General features: G+C 40.2%; 1 protein-coding gene across 7 annotated transcripts in view; it reads left to right on the top strand.

The window, feature by feature from the left end:
• The window catches only part of TBXAS1 (thromboxane A synthase 1), a 234,721-nt gene that overhangs the window by 138,450 nt on the left and 81,103 nt on the right, over window positions 1-15,168 (top strand). For all 7 annotated transcript variants that reach the window (XM_042837930.1, XM_042837931.1, XM_042837927.1 and 4 more), the window contains 2 exons: window positions 1,814-1,962; window positions 3,640-3,770. In XM_042837930.1, the coding sequence (XP_042693864.1) occupies window positions 1,814-1,962; window positions 3,640-3,770 (280 nt within the window). The remainder of the gene's footprint in view (window positions 1-1,813; window positions 1,963-3,639; window positions 3,771-15,168) is intronic.

Below are 15,168 nucleotides of genomic sequence, written 5' to 3'. Positions count from 1 at the left end.
ATATTTCAATATTCAATAGTACATTTAGTGTGTGTGTAAGAGGTGAAAATCTAAAGTTGTTACTTAACTTCATAGCATTTTTTTCCTTCCACATTTGCCTTAGAGTCCTCAGAATAGCTGTGGTCCAAGTATTGTAGTTAGAGGTATTCTGCTTCATGGTATATACATGGAATATACTGGGCCCTAGTCCTGTCTTTTTCTAATTCGCGCTCACTTGGGTTAAGACACCAGAAGAATTTGATATTAGCATTTTGTAGTAAAGAACAGTCACAGAAAAACTATAGCAAAACACTCAATTGCAAACAGATCGGAAGAATCACATTTGCAGTTCATTATCTCAAGTTACTATATGCGCTAATGCTCATTAGAAAAAAAGCTTGATGAATGGTCAGATATGTGGGGAAGGATTCAGTAAGTTCTAAAGTGTTGATGCCAAGGTCTACACATCACTTGTAGCTCTTAAAAAGTTTGCTTCTCCTCTGAAGAATTATGGGTTTCATGTGATGTCAGTTCCTTTTGGTTTTGACTGGGATTTTGTATTAGAAGGGAGCTATCAATAACAAGAAAGAAATCCTTAATAGGAAATTGTACTTAAGGACCTTTTCACTGAATCATAGAATCACCAAGGTTAGAAAAAGCCTCCAAGATCATCTAGTCCAATTGACTACTTGGCACCAATATTTCCCTACTAAACCATGTCGCTCAGTACCACATCCATATATTTCTTGAACATCTCCAGGGACAGTGACTCCACCACCACTCTGGGCAGCCTGTTCCATCGTTTAATGGTCACTTTTGGAGAATAATTTTTTCCTAATATCCAACCCTCACCTCCCTTCTCATCTTATCACTAGTTACATGGGAGAAAAGGCTGACCCTTACCTCACCACAACCTCCCTTCGGGTAGTTTTAGCTGTTCTAGTGGTAAGGTTTCCCCTGAACCTCCTTTTTTCCAGACTAAACAATCCCAGTACCTTTGTGCTTCAGATCCCTCATCAGCTGCATTGCCCTTGTCTGGACACTCCAGACATCTTTCTTGTGGTAGTGAGGGGCCCTAGACTGAATGTAATACTTGAGATGCAGTCTCTCCTTAGCTGAGTACATGGGAATGATCACCTCCCTGCTCCTGCTAGCAATGTTATTTCTTATACAAGCCAGGATGCCACTGGCCTTCTTGGCCATTAGGGCACACTGCTGGCTCATGTTCAGCCGAGTGTCAACCAATGCCCCCAGGTCCTTTTCCTCCATGCAGTCTTCCAACCGCTCTGCCCCAAGCCTGTAGCATTCCCTGGGGTTGTTGTGGACAAAGTGAAGGACCCAACACTTGGTCTTGTTGAACTTCATTCCATTGGCCTCAACACAGTAACCCAGCTAGTCCAGAAGTCTTGTGACTAACAGTTCAGAACTGTTATGAATGTTATGAATGTTCAGAATGTTCAGAAATGTTCTAGAACTGAACTGGTATGAGATGTTTCTGCATTTTTAAGTGAGAAAGAAATTTTCTCTTTTGCAAACTACAAACACTGGTTATGAATTTCCACATTAGATTTCTAGATAATAACAAAAACACTTGATTTTTAAAAATAAATTATTAGTAAAATTATTGAGCTACAGGAAAGCATTTTGATTTAGAAGAAGTGATTGTTATTAGTAAGTACTGGCATATGTCAGAATGATGGAAACATCTGTTAAAACTCAAATCTAAAAACAAAAAGAAAATCAGAGACTAAAATCGATGTTACATGGTGTTTATGGGATCGATATATTAATGAGTATGTAACTTACAGCTAATGGTTTATTATTCTCAATGCAGGTGTTACAACTGCTTTACTTTGGATGTTGTTGGTAGTGTAGCTTTTGGTACTGAGGTGGATTCTCAGAAGAACCCTGATGACCCCTTTGTTAAGAATTGCAGAACATTCTTTGAAATGTCTTTGTTTAAGCCTCTTCTTTTTCTAATCCGTAAGTATAGTCCACCTTTGTCTAGTTCTTTATGGTTATTTTCTGAAAATCATTCATGCAAAAGAAGCTCAAGCAGGAGCAGGAAGATGTATTGCAGACTTATTTCAGATGTGTTCAGAATTCAACCCACAGCCCAAGTATATCCTTTAGATTATCATAGTATGATCTACAACTCCTGTCATGGTTAATGTAACTTCCTCCAGAAACTGAGTCACAAAAAGCAATGCTTCATCCTGATTTGAGTGGAACATTTCTGGGACCGATAGCCTGTGGGCTATACTTCTGTATTAAAACAGAGTAACTGTTACCTAATACATATTTTATAAATTATGTGTGGCCCTTGGAAGCCTGAGAACAAAGCTTTTGTGCATCCACATTACTTGGTAGAGAGGCTGAAATCCCACCCATAAACAGCAGTGGACTAATAACCAGGAGAGAGGTAGATGAGCATAAACAGATAACATGAGTCCTTTAAATTCTCATTCAAATAAATAGAAGTAGCCTAGCTGATGCTGTAAAGGATAAGGATGGTTAAGTGCCAGCATAGGTTGTCTTTAAGAGAATCAGTTTATTTTCACATGGATAGATTGGGAATGCAACAATATGGTACAGAATAATTTAGCTCCAGATCTGGAACAGTAGGGCAGTGAGAAGTGGGGCTGAAGAAGCTGCAACGTATTTAATATTGATAAGGTTATTACAGTATTGCTATCTAGACCTGTTCACAGTAGTGTCAGGTACTGCGGTGGCAAAGCTTCCTGTGCCCATCTGATCCTACTGGCATTACAGATTGCACCTGTACTAGCAGCACATGAACTGTTTCCTTCTGGAACTGTGCATCCAAAATGTCCTGAGGTTAATGTTTAACCTGGTTGCAAAGTGGGATTTGTGACTAATTTCTGAAGGGACAGAGATTTGTTTCTAGTTTCTAATACTGGGTCCTCCATTAAAACAAAACAAAACAAAACAAACAAACAAACAAAAAAGACTTAATTTGAAAACTGTGTTATGCTTTTGGCAGCAGGGGGTTTCTGATGACTTTTTTTTTCCTCTCAGTTTTAAACTGTTCATGAGTTAATTACAGGTCTGTTTTAGTACAGGACTGCACTCTGGTGTCTAGCACCTGACTCTAAAGGTGATGGACTGGAGACCATCCTTGTAGTAACTTTCTATCTTAAGAATCTTTGATCCACTTTGAAAAGCAAAGGAGTGCAGAGTGCAGTAAACCAATGCCCAAGCATTGAAAAGCTGTAAATGGGAATGACTACCACACAGTTGCATGCATCAGTGCCAGAATCTCCTAGGCTAAGTCAAGATCCCCCACCTCCTGTGTGTAATTATTTGCATAGGCAAGGAAAATTATTCCTCCCTTTGTTGTATTGGCTCTGTGGCATCAGGAAGCTGAACTGAAATCTGGAAGCATTATGGAAGACTTGCAAGTCAGGGCAAGCTTGGTGGGCATCTGTTCAAGCAGAGAAGTCACAGCCAAAATGGAAATTGTAAAAGGAAGTGCTGTGCTGACATACAGGAGTGGAAGGGAGAGAAAGTAGAAAAAAACAGCTTTCACAAAAATAACGCATCCCAGTTGATGAGATTTGTAATATTAATGAAAGGAGGGGGGTACTACATGCTTTTACACTCTACTTCAGTGTTTTCTTTCGTAAAAATCTCTTACAGTTTCTTTCCCATTCATAATGATCCCATTGCTTCGGATTCTGCCAAACAAGAAACAAAAGGAACTGAATGGATTTTTTATTCAAACTATAAAAAATGCAATTGTCTTCAGAGACCAGCAAGATGCAGCTGAGGTAAGGCCATTTTTATGACAAATTTATGGATAAACAAATGCTTTGAGCAAAAACTGGAAGTGGCACGAGCCTCAGCTGAAAAAGGGAACTCAGTCTGTTTGAACATTCAAAGCAATTTAGTGAGGATTTTCTTCATTTTTAGCTTCATGTACCATCATCCAGGCTTAGTGCTGATGCAGAACTGTTAAGACATTACAGAAAAGGCTGCTTCTCTCAGTATTTCTGTTCAAATAAAGATGCAGTGAATGTTGGATCTGGGATGACTTTCCAACCCAGTTTCTGGATCCAGGAAGGAAGGAGATTCGTCATGTAGATTTTTTTCTCATCTTAGTCGGGAGTCATTAGGCTTTGCTTAATAAAATGAGAAAGGGAAGAGGCCCTACAGAATGATTCAATCCTGTCATTATCTAGCAGGTGACAAGGGTTTTACATATTCCTCTGGCAGTTTTTACTGCTTCTGAAACTGGGAAAAGAGAACCCACATGTCTGTTTAAGAGCAGACATTTTGTATTGCTATGGCTAAAGAGAAAACTAGTACATTCTACTTAGTATGTAAAACAATTGATGTGTATTAGTAACAAATCAGCCGTTACCCATCTCTTTCATTTAGACATAAGGCAGTTCTGATTTTTGTTGTGTTAATCACTGTTGTGAAGTATCTGAAGGCACAGACATTTTAATAAAGTTCTCTCTATTTATGATGTATGAAATATTTTGAACCTAGTGTGTGCTTCAATTTTGGAATATGAAAGTTGTTGAGATCTTCTTTTCCTTTTTGGCCATTCTTTGCTGCAGAGTGCATGTAATTTGCCTAAAAAAAACAAGTTAACCACTTAATTATGGATGTGTAATGAGAAACAAAGAATATAAAATAGAATTCCATAGTAAACGAAACAGAGACAAGCGTTGCGTATCAGTTGACTGGAAATATGCCATAGCATACCTATCAAGAAGCTTCTAATACTGAAATAAAGGAGATGTTTCTTTCCACTTTGAAATGAACAGCAATTCTGATGAGAATAACAGCACAGGTAAGGATGGATCGGATCATCCCAACTTCTCACAGCTTAGCCCCACAGCTGTCACCTTGCAGGAGAGCATAGATTTTAATTTACGCAATGTTGTATCTAGGGCACATTTAAAAATCAAATTGTACTTCAAAAATATTACTGCTTTGTACTGTGTTGCGTGTTCTGCTCTTTTTCTTTGACACTCTTTGTAGTGAATTCTCATGTGTTTCTTGTGCTTGATCATCCCATGCTTCCTATCTTTCGTCCAGCTCATCTCTCTAAGTCCTTTCCCCCTGTTAGCCTTTACGTCTTTTCCACCCTTCTTTCCATCCAAAAGTTTGTGTGCGCTGCTGAGTAGTCATAAATATTTCATGATTCAGAAACATGGGTGATGTGTGTAAGCTTGTTGCAGACACTTCATTTCTAGTGCATAGATCCAGTGGGAGCTTTTAATAGCCCATTTATGGAACTGTACGTATGGAGAGTTTTGAGTCAGATTTAGTTAATGTATTAACTGTGTGTGTATTAGTGTTGTGTATTAGTAGAATGTATTTCTGTGTCAGTAACACTGAAAACATCAGTCAGGGACTAAATTCTTTTTTATATTAGAGATGGTCATTCTCAAACTGCAGACTGCCCAGATAAAGGACAACAGGTGATTGTGTTTAGGACAGAAAGAAAAGAAAAATGAGTTTCTAGAGACACGCAGGAGTCATTCTCTCTGTATGCAATTTGTTTGCAGCTTTCAGTGGTTTAAGTGGTTTGCAGAGGGGTTTAAGATTGTGTTGGAAGGGATACTGGGAGGTGCAAAGCTCTCAGCCATAGGATTTGAATTTTGTGTGTTGCTGTGTGGAGCCAGGAGTTGGACTTGATAATCCTTGTGGGTCTCTTCCAGCTCAGGATAACATAAGACAGTAGTAGTCCAGTATCAGGACAGCATGGAAAGTACAAGGTCCATGTTTACCTTAACAGTATATGCAAAAGTCCATGACTGGCAGTGATCCCACCTGCTCCTGGACTTCTACCTAATTTGCAAAGTTGTCATATGGGAACAGTTTCAAGTGCTAAGAGTTAGTCAGACTCTTAGGGCCAGCTTTCTGAGAGCATATTTAAATCCCCTGTGCAGTTCAAGAATCATTAATGCGGCTTTCAAAAGTGACTGAAAAGTTTGAAGCTTCCTTTATTTCCTATCTTCACCAACTGCCTTATTATCCACTCTTGGATTTGAAGTCGGTGGAGCACAAGTTTTGTTACAAGGAAAGACAATAATTTGCCAAAGACTTAAAAACGAAATGTGAAGTGGATCAAAATACAACTGCTGTCCAATTCAGTGTAGGAATGTAATCTAAAGAGATTAGGTGTCCCAGGTAGCCCTGTGGTTGAAGAATAATTATGACCTGTGCCCTAGGTATAGCATGATGAAAGATAGCCACTGAAATCAATAGCAGTTTTGGCATTGAATTTTAATGATCCCATGATACAACCAGTAGCTACTGGTTTCTTATGCTAATAATGAGAGCTGTAAGCAAAATCTTACGGTCTCCTTGTGCTGCATTAGATCAGTGGAAATTCCTTAGATTGCCATATTCCTAGATGTTACACTGTGCCCATCTTTTACTTCTCATTGATTTTATCACCATTAAAAATGTTTTTGTTTTTATCTCCTGGGGGAGAAAAAAAAAACATTTGAAACATACTGTAAAACAGTAAAACAATGAAAAAGCTCCTTGAAAGTGATTCAACTGAAGCTTGTCTTCCTCTCATCTGCTGTGAACATGAACAAAGAATAAAAAAAGGCCAAAAAATGATGTGACAGGCAGTCAGCTTGTTATCATCCATGTTCCATCAGTAAATGAAACAATACTTCTAAATGCCTAAAGATAATCCTACAGGCAGATAGTAATTTTACAGCCAGGTTTAGATCTAATAATATGCTTGCAGCTCATATGAGATCTGTGATGTCACTTTTTCTCATTCCATCAGTTAGTGCTGCAGATGTCATTTTAATTATATATTGTATTTCTGTGGTCAGTCAAATAATTTCAGTCCTGGATAGTCCACTCATTTGGATTATGTACAAAAACATTTAGTCATCGTACTTCAGAAATTTTAATGTATTACATTTATTCATTGATTCAAATTATTGTATAAAGCTTTTTGCACTGTTTATAGGAGAGCGAATTCACCCTGCTCAGAAGAAGCTGCACAAATTTAATGCACCACTTAACATCTACTTTAAAGACTCCAGTAGGATTTAAGGGTTCAAATATCTTACTCTGATTGTCTGCCCAGGTTTAAATCTTTCCCTTAGGCAAAATGCTTCCAGAAACAGGGTGGGTAGAACGTTTGTTTATTTTGATAAGTGATAGTTTGATAGATGTTCATTTAATAATCTGATAGGCAAATCATTGTTCATGTTTGGTTTTTTTTCTTCTGTTAAGTTGTTGCTTGGTTCTTGACATGCTAGTCTGTTATAAATGATCTTATCTACATGAAGTCTTTCATGGTGCTCGAAATTACAACCCCTAACACTGTGGGATGAAAGTGACCTTCCTCAACAGAAGAAAGGCCAGAATTTCATTTTTATCCCATAGGAATAACGTTGGGAATGTAACAATTTAATGATATTGCAAAGTGTTGATTTTTGAGGATCACAACAGATATGCAGGAAAATTCAGTTTTCGAAGTATGTACACTGTTGTAAAGGAGAACTGGAGAATTCAAGGAGGTTTGCATAATCACAGAATGGCCAGGGCTGGAAGGGACCTCAAGGATCATGAATTTCCAACCCCCCCACCACATGCAGGGCCACCCACCTACCTCCACGTTCAGCATTAGACCAGGCTGCCCAGGGCCCCATCCAACCTGGCCTTGAACATCTCCAGGGACAGGGTATCCATAACCTCTCTGGGCAGCCTGTTCCAGCACCTCACCACTCTCACAGTAAAGAACTTCCCCCTGACATCCAACCTAAATCTCCCCTCCCTCAACTCAAAACCATTTCCCCTTGTCCTGCTGTTATCTACCCTTTCAAATAATCGATTCCCTTCCTGTTTGTAGGCTCCCTTTGGGTATTGAAAGGCTGCAATGAGGTCATCCCACAGCCTTCTTTTCTCTAGGTTGCAACACATTCTTCCAGTGTCTCTTAATTTTTCCAGTCATAGTGTCTGCTGTGAATGCATAATACAAGGTCAGTGATCCATGCTAGGAAGATAGTGACCTTATGATGTTTCTGATGCTGATCAGCTGTTTCTTAGTGGTCTCAAGCTGTTTTGAAATGAGAGGGAGACGAGGCACAGAGAAGTATCACCACAACTGTATTCACTGACATCTCAGTTGGCAGTTCAATCAATCTAGCTGGATATCTATGGGCTGCCTGAATGCTTTTGCTGTATGTCTGGAGCAGACAAACGATGGTTGGACATTAGTAAATACTTCTTCTCCGAGAATGGTCAGCTGCTGACCAGACTGCCCAGGGAGGTGGTGGAGTCACTTTCCCTGGAGGTGTTCAAGGAACAAGCAGATGTTGTACTGAGGGACATGGTTAGTGGGAACTATTGCTGGTGGGTGGACAGTTGGACTGGATGATCTTAGAGGTCTTTTGCAACCTTGGTGATTCTACCATTCTGTGATGGGAGAAGTTCTGCTCTTGTGCCATGTGGTGTTAAGCCACAGAGAAGCCCTGGTGCTTTCAGCCATGTAGATGACTTGACCTCCCAAGGGTTGGTATGGCACTGGAATGCTGTTTATTGTGCTAGGTCTGAAACAAAAGAGGTTGTCCTCTGGTCAGCAACTGCCAGTGAAAACAATTACAACATCCTTCTCCATTTTTTTTTCACTTCTTGTTCTTATTCCTGACTGATACTATGCCCAGTCCTTGGTAGATACAAGTCCACATGCCTGGGCAGGTACAAGTGGTTCCTGCTGGGTAGAACTTGGTTATTGCAGCGTCACCCATGAAGGCCTAAAAAGGGCTGATATGTCAGGAAACTGAGCTGAGTTTTGAGAAATGCTTGTGAGGGGGAGGTAACTGCCCTTTCACTGCTGTAGTAACGTGCTTTAATGAAGTGGTATCTTTTAATATCTTTCTGGGAAACGATGGCCTGGTTACAACTTTAATCTCTGGAACACTGATTCCCAAGGAACAACATGCGATGAGCTTCCCTAAGTGCTTTACTTAAGGGGAAGAGGGACGTGTGTGTGTACCTGCATTCTGCAGGATAAGGGACAATCTGAAAACCTAATTATGTGGCACTCTGTTCTTTTCTCTTCCTTCCCCAGCTGTTCCCTCGAGTTTTTCCTTTTCTTGAACTAATGAACTATTTTATTCAAGAACTGCTTGAAATTAGTTGAGCAGAGGTAATCCTCCTGAAAAAGTCTGATCCTCTCCTTGTCAAGGGAAAACTATACAATTACTAAGAAAACTTAGTTAAAAATTTGCTAAATGCTATGTACATTCCAGGAGCTATGTGCGTGTTTGAACTGTGGAAAATGCAGTGCAGATGTTTAAAAGTAAATATTTTTCTAAGGAAACGGCAGATGGGAGGATTAGACACTTTCTAATACTGTGCAGTTTTCCTGCCATTGTAGAAAACTAAGCAAAACCTGTTTATATTTAAAAGAAGGTGGTGTCTGTTTAAGGATACATAGTGCGTGGCAATATTAAATTATCTGTTTTTATTGATTAATAAAGTCAGTAAAACACAGATCAGCCTGGTCCTTTTGTTTTGCGAAGTCTGCAGGAGGGATGCTGCTCCACGAGGCTGTTCTCACAGTTTGATCATATTCTTATCTGCTGCCTTTGTCAGGAGGAAAGTGAAGTGTGTTTTCAAGAACAGCAAATCTGCCTTAAGGATTAAATAAATAAATAAATAAATCTGTGCTAAATATGGGGTCTGAGCCCAAATTGCAAACCTGTATCTCTGCTGTTTTAAGGAGAAGATTTAGTTCCTCTGGAATATATTAAAAATCTTCTGAACATTAAATCTGGTTTCTGTGCTTGGGCAGTGTGCAGTGAGTCTAACAGGATGAAAAGCAGCATTATGTTAAAAGGAGTTTTAGCTATTCAGCAGCTTTTGAAAATCAAGCCATTAGTGCTTGCCTTCAAAGTTGCGTTCTTTCCTTCCCAAATTTGAAGAAAAATCTCTCTCTTTTTTTTTTAAAGGGTGAATTTTTTAATGAATTTTATAACTTCCTGAGGGTTTTTTTAAGCAGGCATTTAAACACAGCAAGGCCTTGAGTCCTCAGAGAGAGATGAACTTGAAGTCCTTGTTACTTTTGGTCACTAGTTCAAATTCTTTGGGCAGTGTGTTGTTATCTTTGCAAAGATTAATTGCAGGCCTACAAAACAGGATCTTTTGGTTTCAGGCTTGGGCTGACGTGCCTGGCTGAGGTGCTTTCATCAGGTAATACAGTTCCGCAGTCTCTCTGCTGAAAAGAGATCAAGGACAGAATAAGTAAGGAGAATGGTGACTTTCTCACCTCCGTGAGGTGTGGTGATGAAGAAGCAGAGAGAGTTTTGCATTGCTTCTGCATCTGGTCCCAGCTCTGTGGCCCAGCACAACTGTGAGTGTGGCAGAGTGCAAGCACTGCTGACACGAAGGGATAGCAAACGTCTGCTTGATTACCTGCTGCTGGCCACCACATTCTAGATTTGCTTGCTATTACTTGCCCTTTGACATTATCACACCATTCCTACTGCTTCCTCTGTTAAACATCAGAATACTTTATAGATCCAAGGCAAGGAACAGGCAGGTGGTATAATGTATATATTATTTACCCCAATCCAGCAAGCCCTGCAGCAGCCATGATAAAATAATCTGACATCTGTGATGCTTTCCCCAATATCTCCATCTAGCTACGCTCCTGTTTAGCCTTTTTCAGCCACTGCTGTTTATCTTCAGTTCTTCAGGAGCAGCATCCCCTACCTGATATCTCACTTCTTACCACAGGCACGGTTTAGGCTCCCTCATGCGGGCAAGCAATCTCATTGATTTCTTGGAGCACTGCTCACATGCTTCGGTTGGCAAGAGCATAGACTTACATCGAAGGATAGAAATGAAATCAAAGAACCAGGATGTTCATACTGACTAGATCGGTGAAGTTTTTGGGTATATGGAGTTGCCAGGAATGATCTTACAGACTGGACAGAAAAACGTGGTTATCTTTGGAGAAAAAGCTAACCTCACTTGTTAAAAGGTGAGTGGAAGAGGTACTTCAGATGGCCTTCAAAAAAGAAGGTATCTTTACCCCTCACTGGGCAGAACTGGGGAGGTTCAGATGTGCCCTATAGCAGCATTACTTCACAGGAAGTCATTTGGCCAACAGGATGCCTTCAGAATCATAGGGAGGAAGGACATAAACAGTTCTATCAATAAACCTTGCATTCATTTTCCTCCTATTTTCACCAGCCAGCGCAGGAAGTGAGTATGGACGTTTGGCTTTGCTGATCTACAGCATATGAGAAACATCTTTAATTGAGAAGGGTGGTTTTTTTTTAGCATTAAATAAAGGCTTTTTCACCCAGTGTAAAAATAAATAAACCCACATGCTCAGCTGTTGGTAATGTCAAGGGTTTTAATGACTTTTTAAAATTATGTTTATGTGGTAAAAGCAGTCACTTAAAATATTGTTTATCAAAAATCCAGGCCAAAAGATAGTGTAAGGACTTTTTCAAATAACATTTGCAGTGAAAATTCCCTGAAAAACTGGAGGAGAGAAGAATTAAATGGCAAATCTGCCTTTTCCAGAGAAACTATTAGTTCAGCTTCCATCTCCTTCTGTGTGCTGGGTGTTGTGATCATATCCTGTTCTTTCTGTTGTTGATGCTGAAGGAGAGATGGTGGTCACAGTTCTGGTTTGTGTCCATAAACATAAGAAGGACAAGAACTCATGATTTGAAGGTGAAATCCATCAAACAGTAGTTGGTGTCACTGAGCTTTGCTGTGGCTTGGCCAGTACAGGTGAAAAACAGAGGAAGCCATAAAAAAAGAAAAAAAAAAAAGAAAGAAGGTTGTTGTTCCTTGTGCAGGTCTGGGTCTCTTGCTTCTCCCTTGTAAGCTAGACCTGGCCTACCTCTCATTAATTTTTCTTTTACCCTCCCAGGCCTCCTCTGTGATGGCAAGGGGACCCTGTACTTGTCATCCATAGAGAAGCTGAAACACTGACAATTCTGTTTATGCCTGCAGTAATTCCCTGTAGGCAGTAACGTCAGTGCTGGCCACTTGTCCCAGCCTGATCCTGTGCTAGTAATGAGTATTCGCAGCATGCATTTCAATGTCTGATTAAATCTTTCTGAAAGGCCATCTGTTTGAGGAGGATGTGGCATAGGTTTTAATACTTTTTATACATAGTATTCAATACCGCTGTTTCATGACCTCAGACATAAAGTTTGTCCCCTTGTTTGCTAGAACCTCTCCTGATACTCCAGTCAGAGGAAATAATTGGATCGAGGCTGTTGCAACCTGTCGGCTCCTGGTGGGTCTTTGGGGAAATGTTGCTAAGTGTTGAGTTACAAGAGTTGCACCTAACTGGTGAGGCTTTAGCGTGGCTCCCTTCCTTCTGGGATGGGATTAAAGCATCTCTTTTCCCTCTTAGCACTCAGAGCAGGCAGTGTGTAGTTATATATATATTGATACATGCCAAATCAGTAAGCAATCTGTCCCTTCTGTTGTATGTTCTCATCCATGGAAAATATCCAGCCTGAGCAGTATTACCTGTGTCTTTTAGGGTCATTTTCCTATAGGATTGGAAGCACTGTTTCCTGCTGTGTTTCAGCATTAAGTATATCTTGTCTAATATATATTTTCTTACTTTCTTTTATTTGTTGTCCCTCATGGTGCAGTGTCAGTATTTGTGCCTTTGGCTGAAAAAAAAACCCCTCACCCCGAAATTAAGCCCATGTGCTTTCTTTTCCAACTTTGCCCTCTCTCGGTTCCTCCTCTCTTCCCTATGTTGCTTTTGTGGTCTGTCCCTCCCAAGTTTCTCAGAAAAGCTTGCTTTAGGTCACTGAAAGCCCTTCCTTTTTCCTGCTTAATCCGTGATCTGGTCTTCATCCAGGGTGTGGGGGTTTCAGGCAACAAACAAAGGGAATCTTGTAATAGAACAAAATCATCTGGAGATTAATTTCCTGCATAGCAGGGTGGTGACCTTTAATGCCAAGTTGGGATATAACCTCTAATCTTCATTTGCATAGCCATTTTTAAAAAAACCTTTTATTAGTAGTATTATTTTAACCTTACTCTTGATCTAAAATTTCAAGGGATCTGCTGACTGGGACTGGGACTTTTATGTATGTATTTTACCTTGCCATTTACAGCAGTAGTATGTTTGGGTACTTCGTCTCTACAGATTTTTTTTCTGATACGTGTAACTGGAGAGCATCTAAATTCTTAATTTAGAAAAAAATTATAGATTTACTGACCTAACCGGTATAACAGTTTTTCATTTCTCTATCAGTATTATCATTTTTAATTTTATCTTTCATATTTCTTTCATCTGTTACTGATTCACCTTCCTTCCTCTCTGTCTCTCCAAACTACAAGAGGAGTTGCAGCACTTGTGATATTGCTGGGTGATGTTGAAATGTTTCTGTTAGTCTCTCTGTGTCTTCATTTGCCTACAATAACCCCTTAGCCCCGTGGTTTGCCTTCTTTTTGCAATACAGCCTGACCATTTCTGAAGTAGTTATGAAAAAGCTGTTCTATGATATTTCATTCTGGTTCAACCATCTTGTCCATTTGTTGGTATGTTTTGATCTCCGGAGGTTTTTCCCTTGATCTATCTCAACTGTTAGTATCTACTTTGCACTCCTTTGATATTTCTCCCTTTTCTTTTCTTCTACTTATGTTAGCAGACCTATACTATAAGAGACACTGACAGCAGCCCATCTTGCCAACAAGAGAACCGTTTATGTGGTCAGCATTTTGATGTCAAGTACATGAAGCTGCTTTTCCTTTGAACCTGAAGGCCACATCATTGTGAAAGTGGCCAACTTTGTTCACTGGGGCCATTCTCTTGTTGCCACCATGCCTGAGCTGCCCTGGATGCTGCCTCTCTTTCCTCAGCCTGTTGGAGCCAGCAGAGCTGGAGGCCTTTGGTAAACCTCAGCTGCTTGTGGCCGTCTCTGGATTTGGAGGATAATTTAACATTTGAGTCCCTTATTATGGGAAATGACAGATTCTCTGTCACTAGGAGCCTTAAGGAAAGGTTTTTTGGAACATGCCATCTATGTCAGCTGGCTGCAAGACAGGAATCTGCATAGCATTCCTTACTCTGCCTTTTGCAAAAGAACAGCCTGAACAATTGCAACAATTTCTCTCCCTCTCTGAAAATTTGCCTATGAAATCCTGCACAGCAAAAGTCGATGGCGTCCTTGCCCTGCCTTTGTATCTTCTGGCTTTGCAGAGATCTCTTCACTTTCTCCAGAGTGACTATTCTTTCTTTTTTTCCACCTTCTGGGATAAGCAGGCTATATCTAAGGGAGACAGAGGCTAGAGGGGAGCCAAACACCTTCTTTCTCTCATCATCAGAAACGTACACTTTTTAATAATGTAATCTCAATTAAAAACATACCAATTAAAATGGGCTTTTTAGCAGGTCTCTTGGGAGAGGGAGCCATAATTCACATTAAAATGTAAAGCTTCAGAAGCAGGGAGAGCTAGGTGCATTGCAAGTGCCCAAATATTCAGTGATTTTAATTACAATGGAAACTTGATAAATTGCTTTGTGCCACAATCCATTATTAACAGCTTAATGAATATCATTGCTGCCTGTTTTAAACTGCTCCATGGTGGAAAGCATTGTCAGTATTTCAGTTGCGAGCTGTGATTTTGTGTGTTTGTAACTCAACCCTTTAAAAAGAGAAGGGGGGTCAAGTATGCAGGCTTGGCTTTGGGCTGGGGTAAGTTCTGCTGGCTGCAGCATCCCAAGGGAGAGAAAGGAAAGGTGAACCTTCTCTGTTTTACCAGTATTGGACTGGCCATGCTGCTTGCATGATGTAGAGCAGTGCCCCAGCTGCTGCGTGCTATGACAAGGTCTGGGAACACAGAGGGCCCCTGTGCTAACGGAGGGGTCCCCAGAGCACAAAGCTACCCTTGCATGTCCTGGTTTCATGCTCCATACCCATTAGGCTGGAGGACTCTTTGGGCTGTCTGTTCACAACAGGGGAGAGCAATAGTGTCAAAGCCTGTGAGCTTGTTTTGAAGTATGCAGTGTGGGTTGGTACACGTTTTCCAATTTTTAGCTAACAAAAAGCTGATTTGAGGTATGGCATTTGGCAAGTTCTTCTGGAGCACTGAAGTGTAAACAGTGATTGTGTGCTGAGCTTTGAACAAGAGCAAAACATTTATTTCTTTTCTTGACAGTTGTTATAATGGTTGTAATTGTGC

Source organism: Centrocercus urophasianus, unplaced genomic scaffold (assembly GCF_019232065.1).
Source record: "Centrocercus urophasianus isolate 14NV4802_14NV808 unplaced genomic scaffold, USGS_Curo_1.0 seq_73, whole genome shotgun sequence".
NCBI classification, from domain to species: Eukaryota; Metazoa; Chordata; class Aves; order Galliformes; family Phasianidae; genus Centrocercus; species Centrocercus urophasianus.
This window is presented reverse-complemented; position numbering and strand designations above follow the sequence as displayed.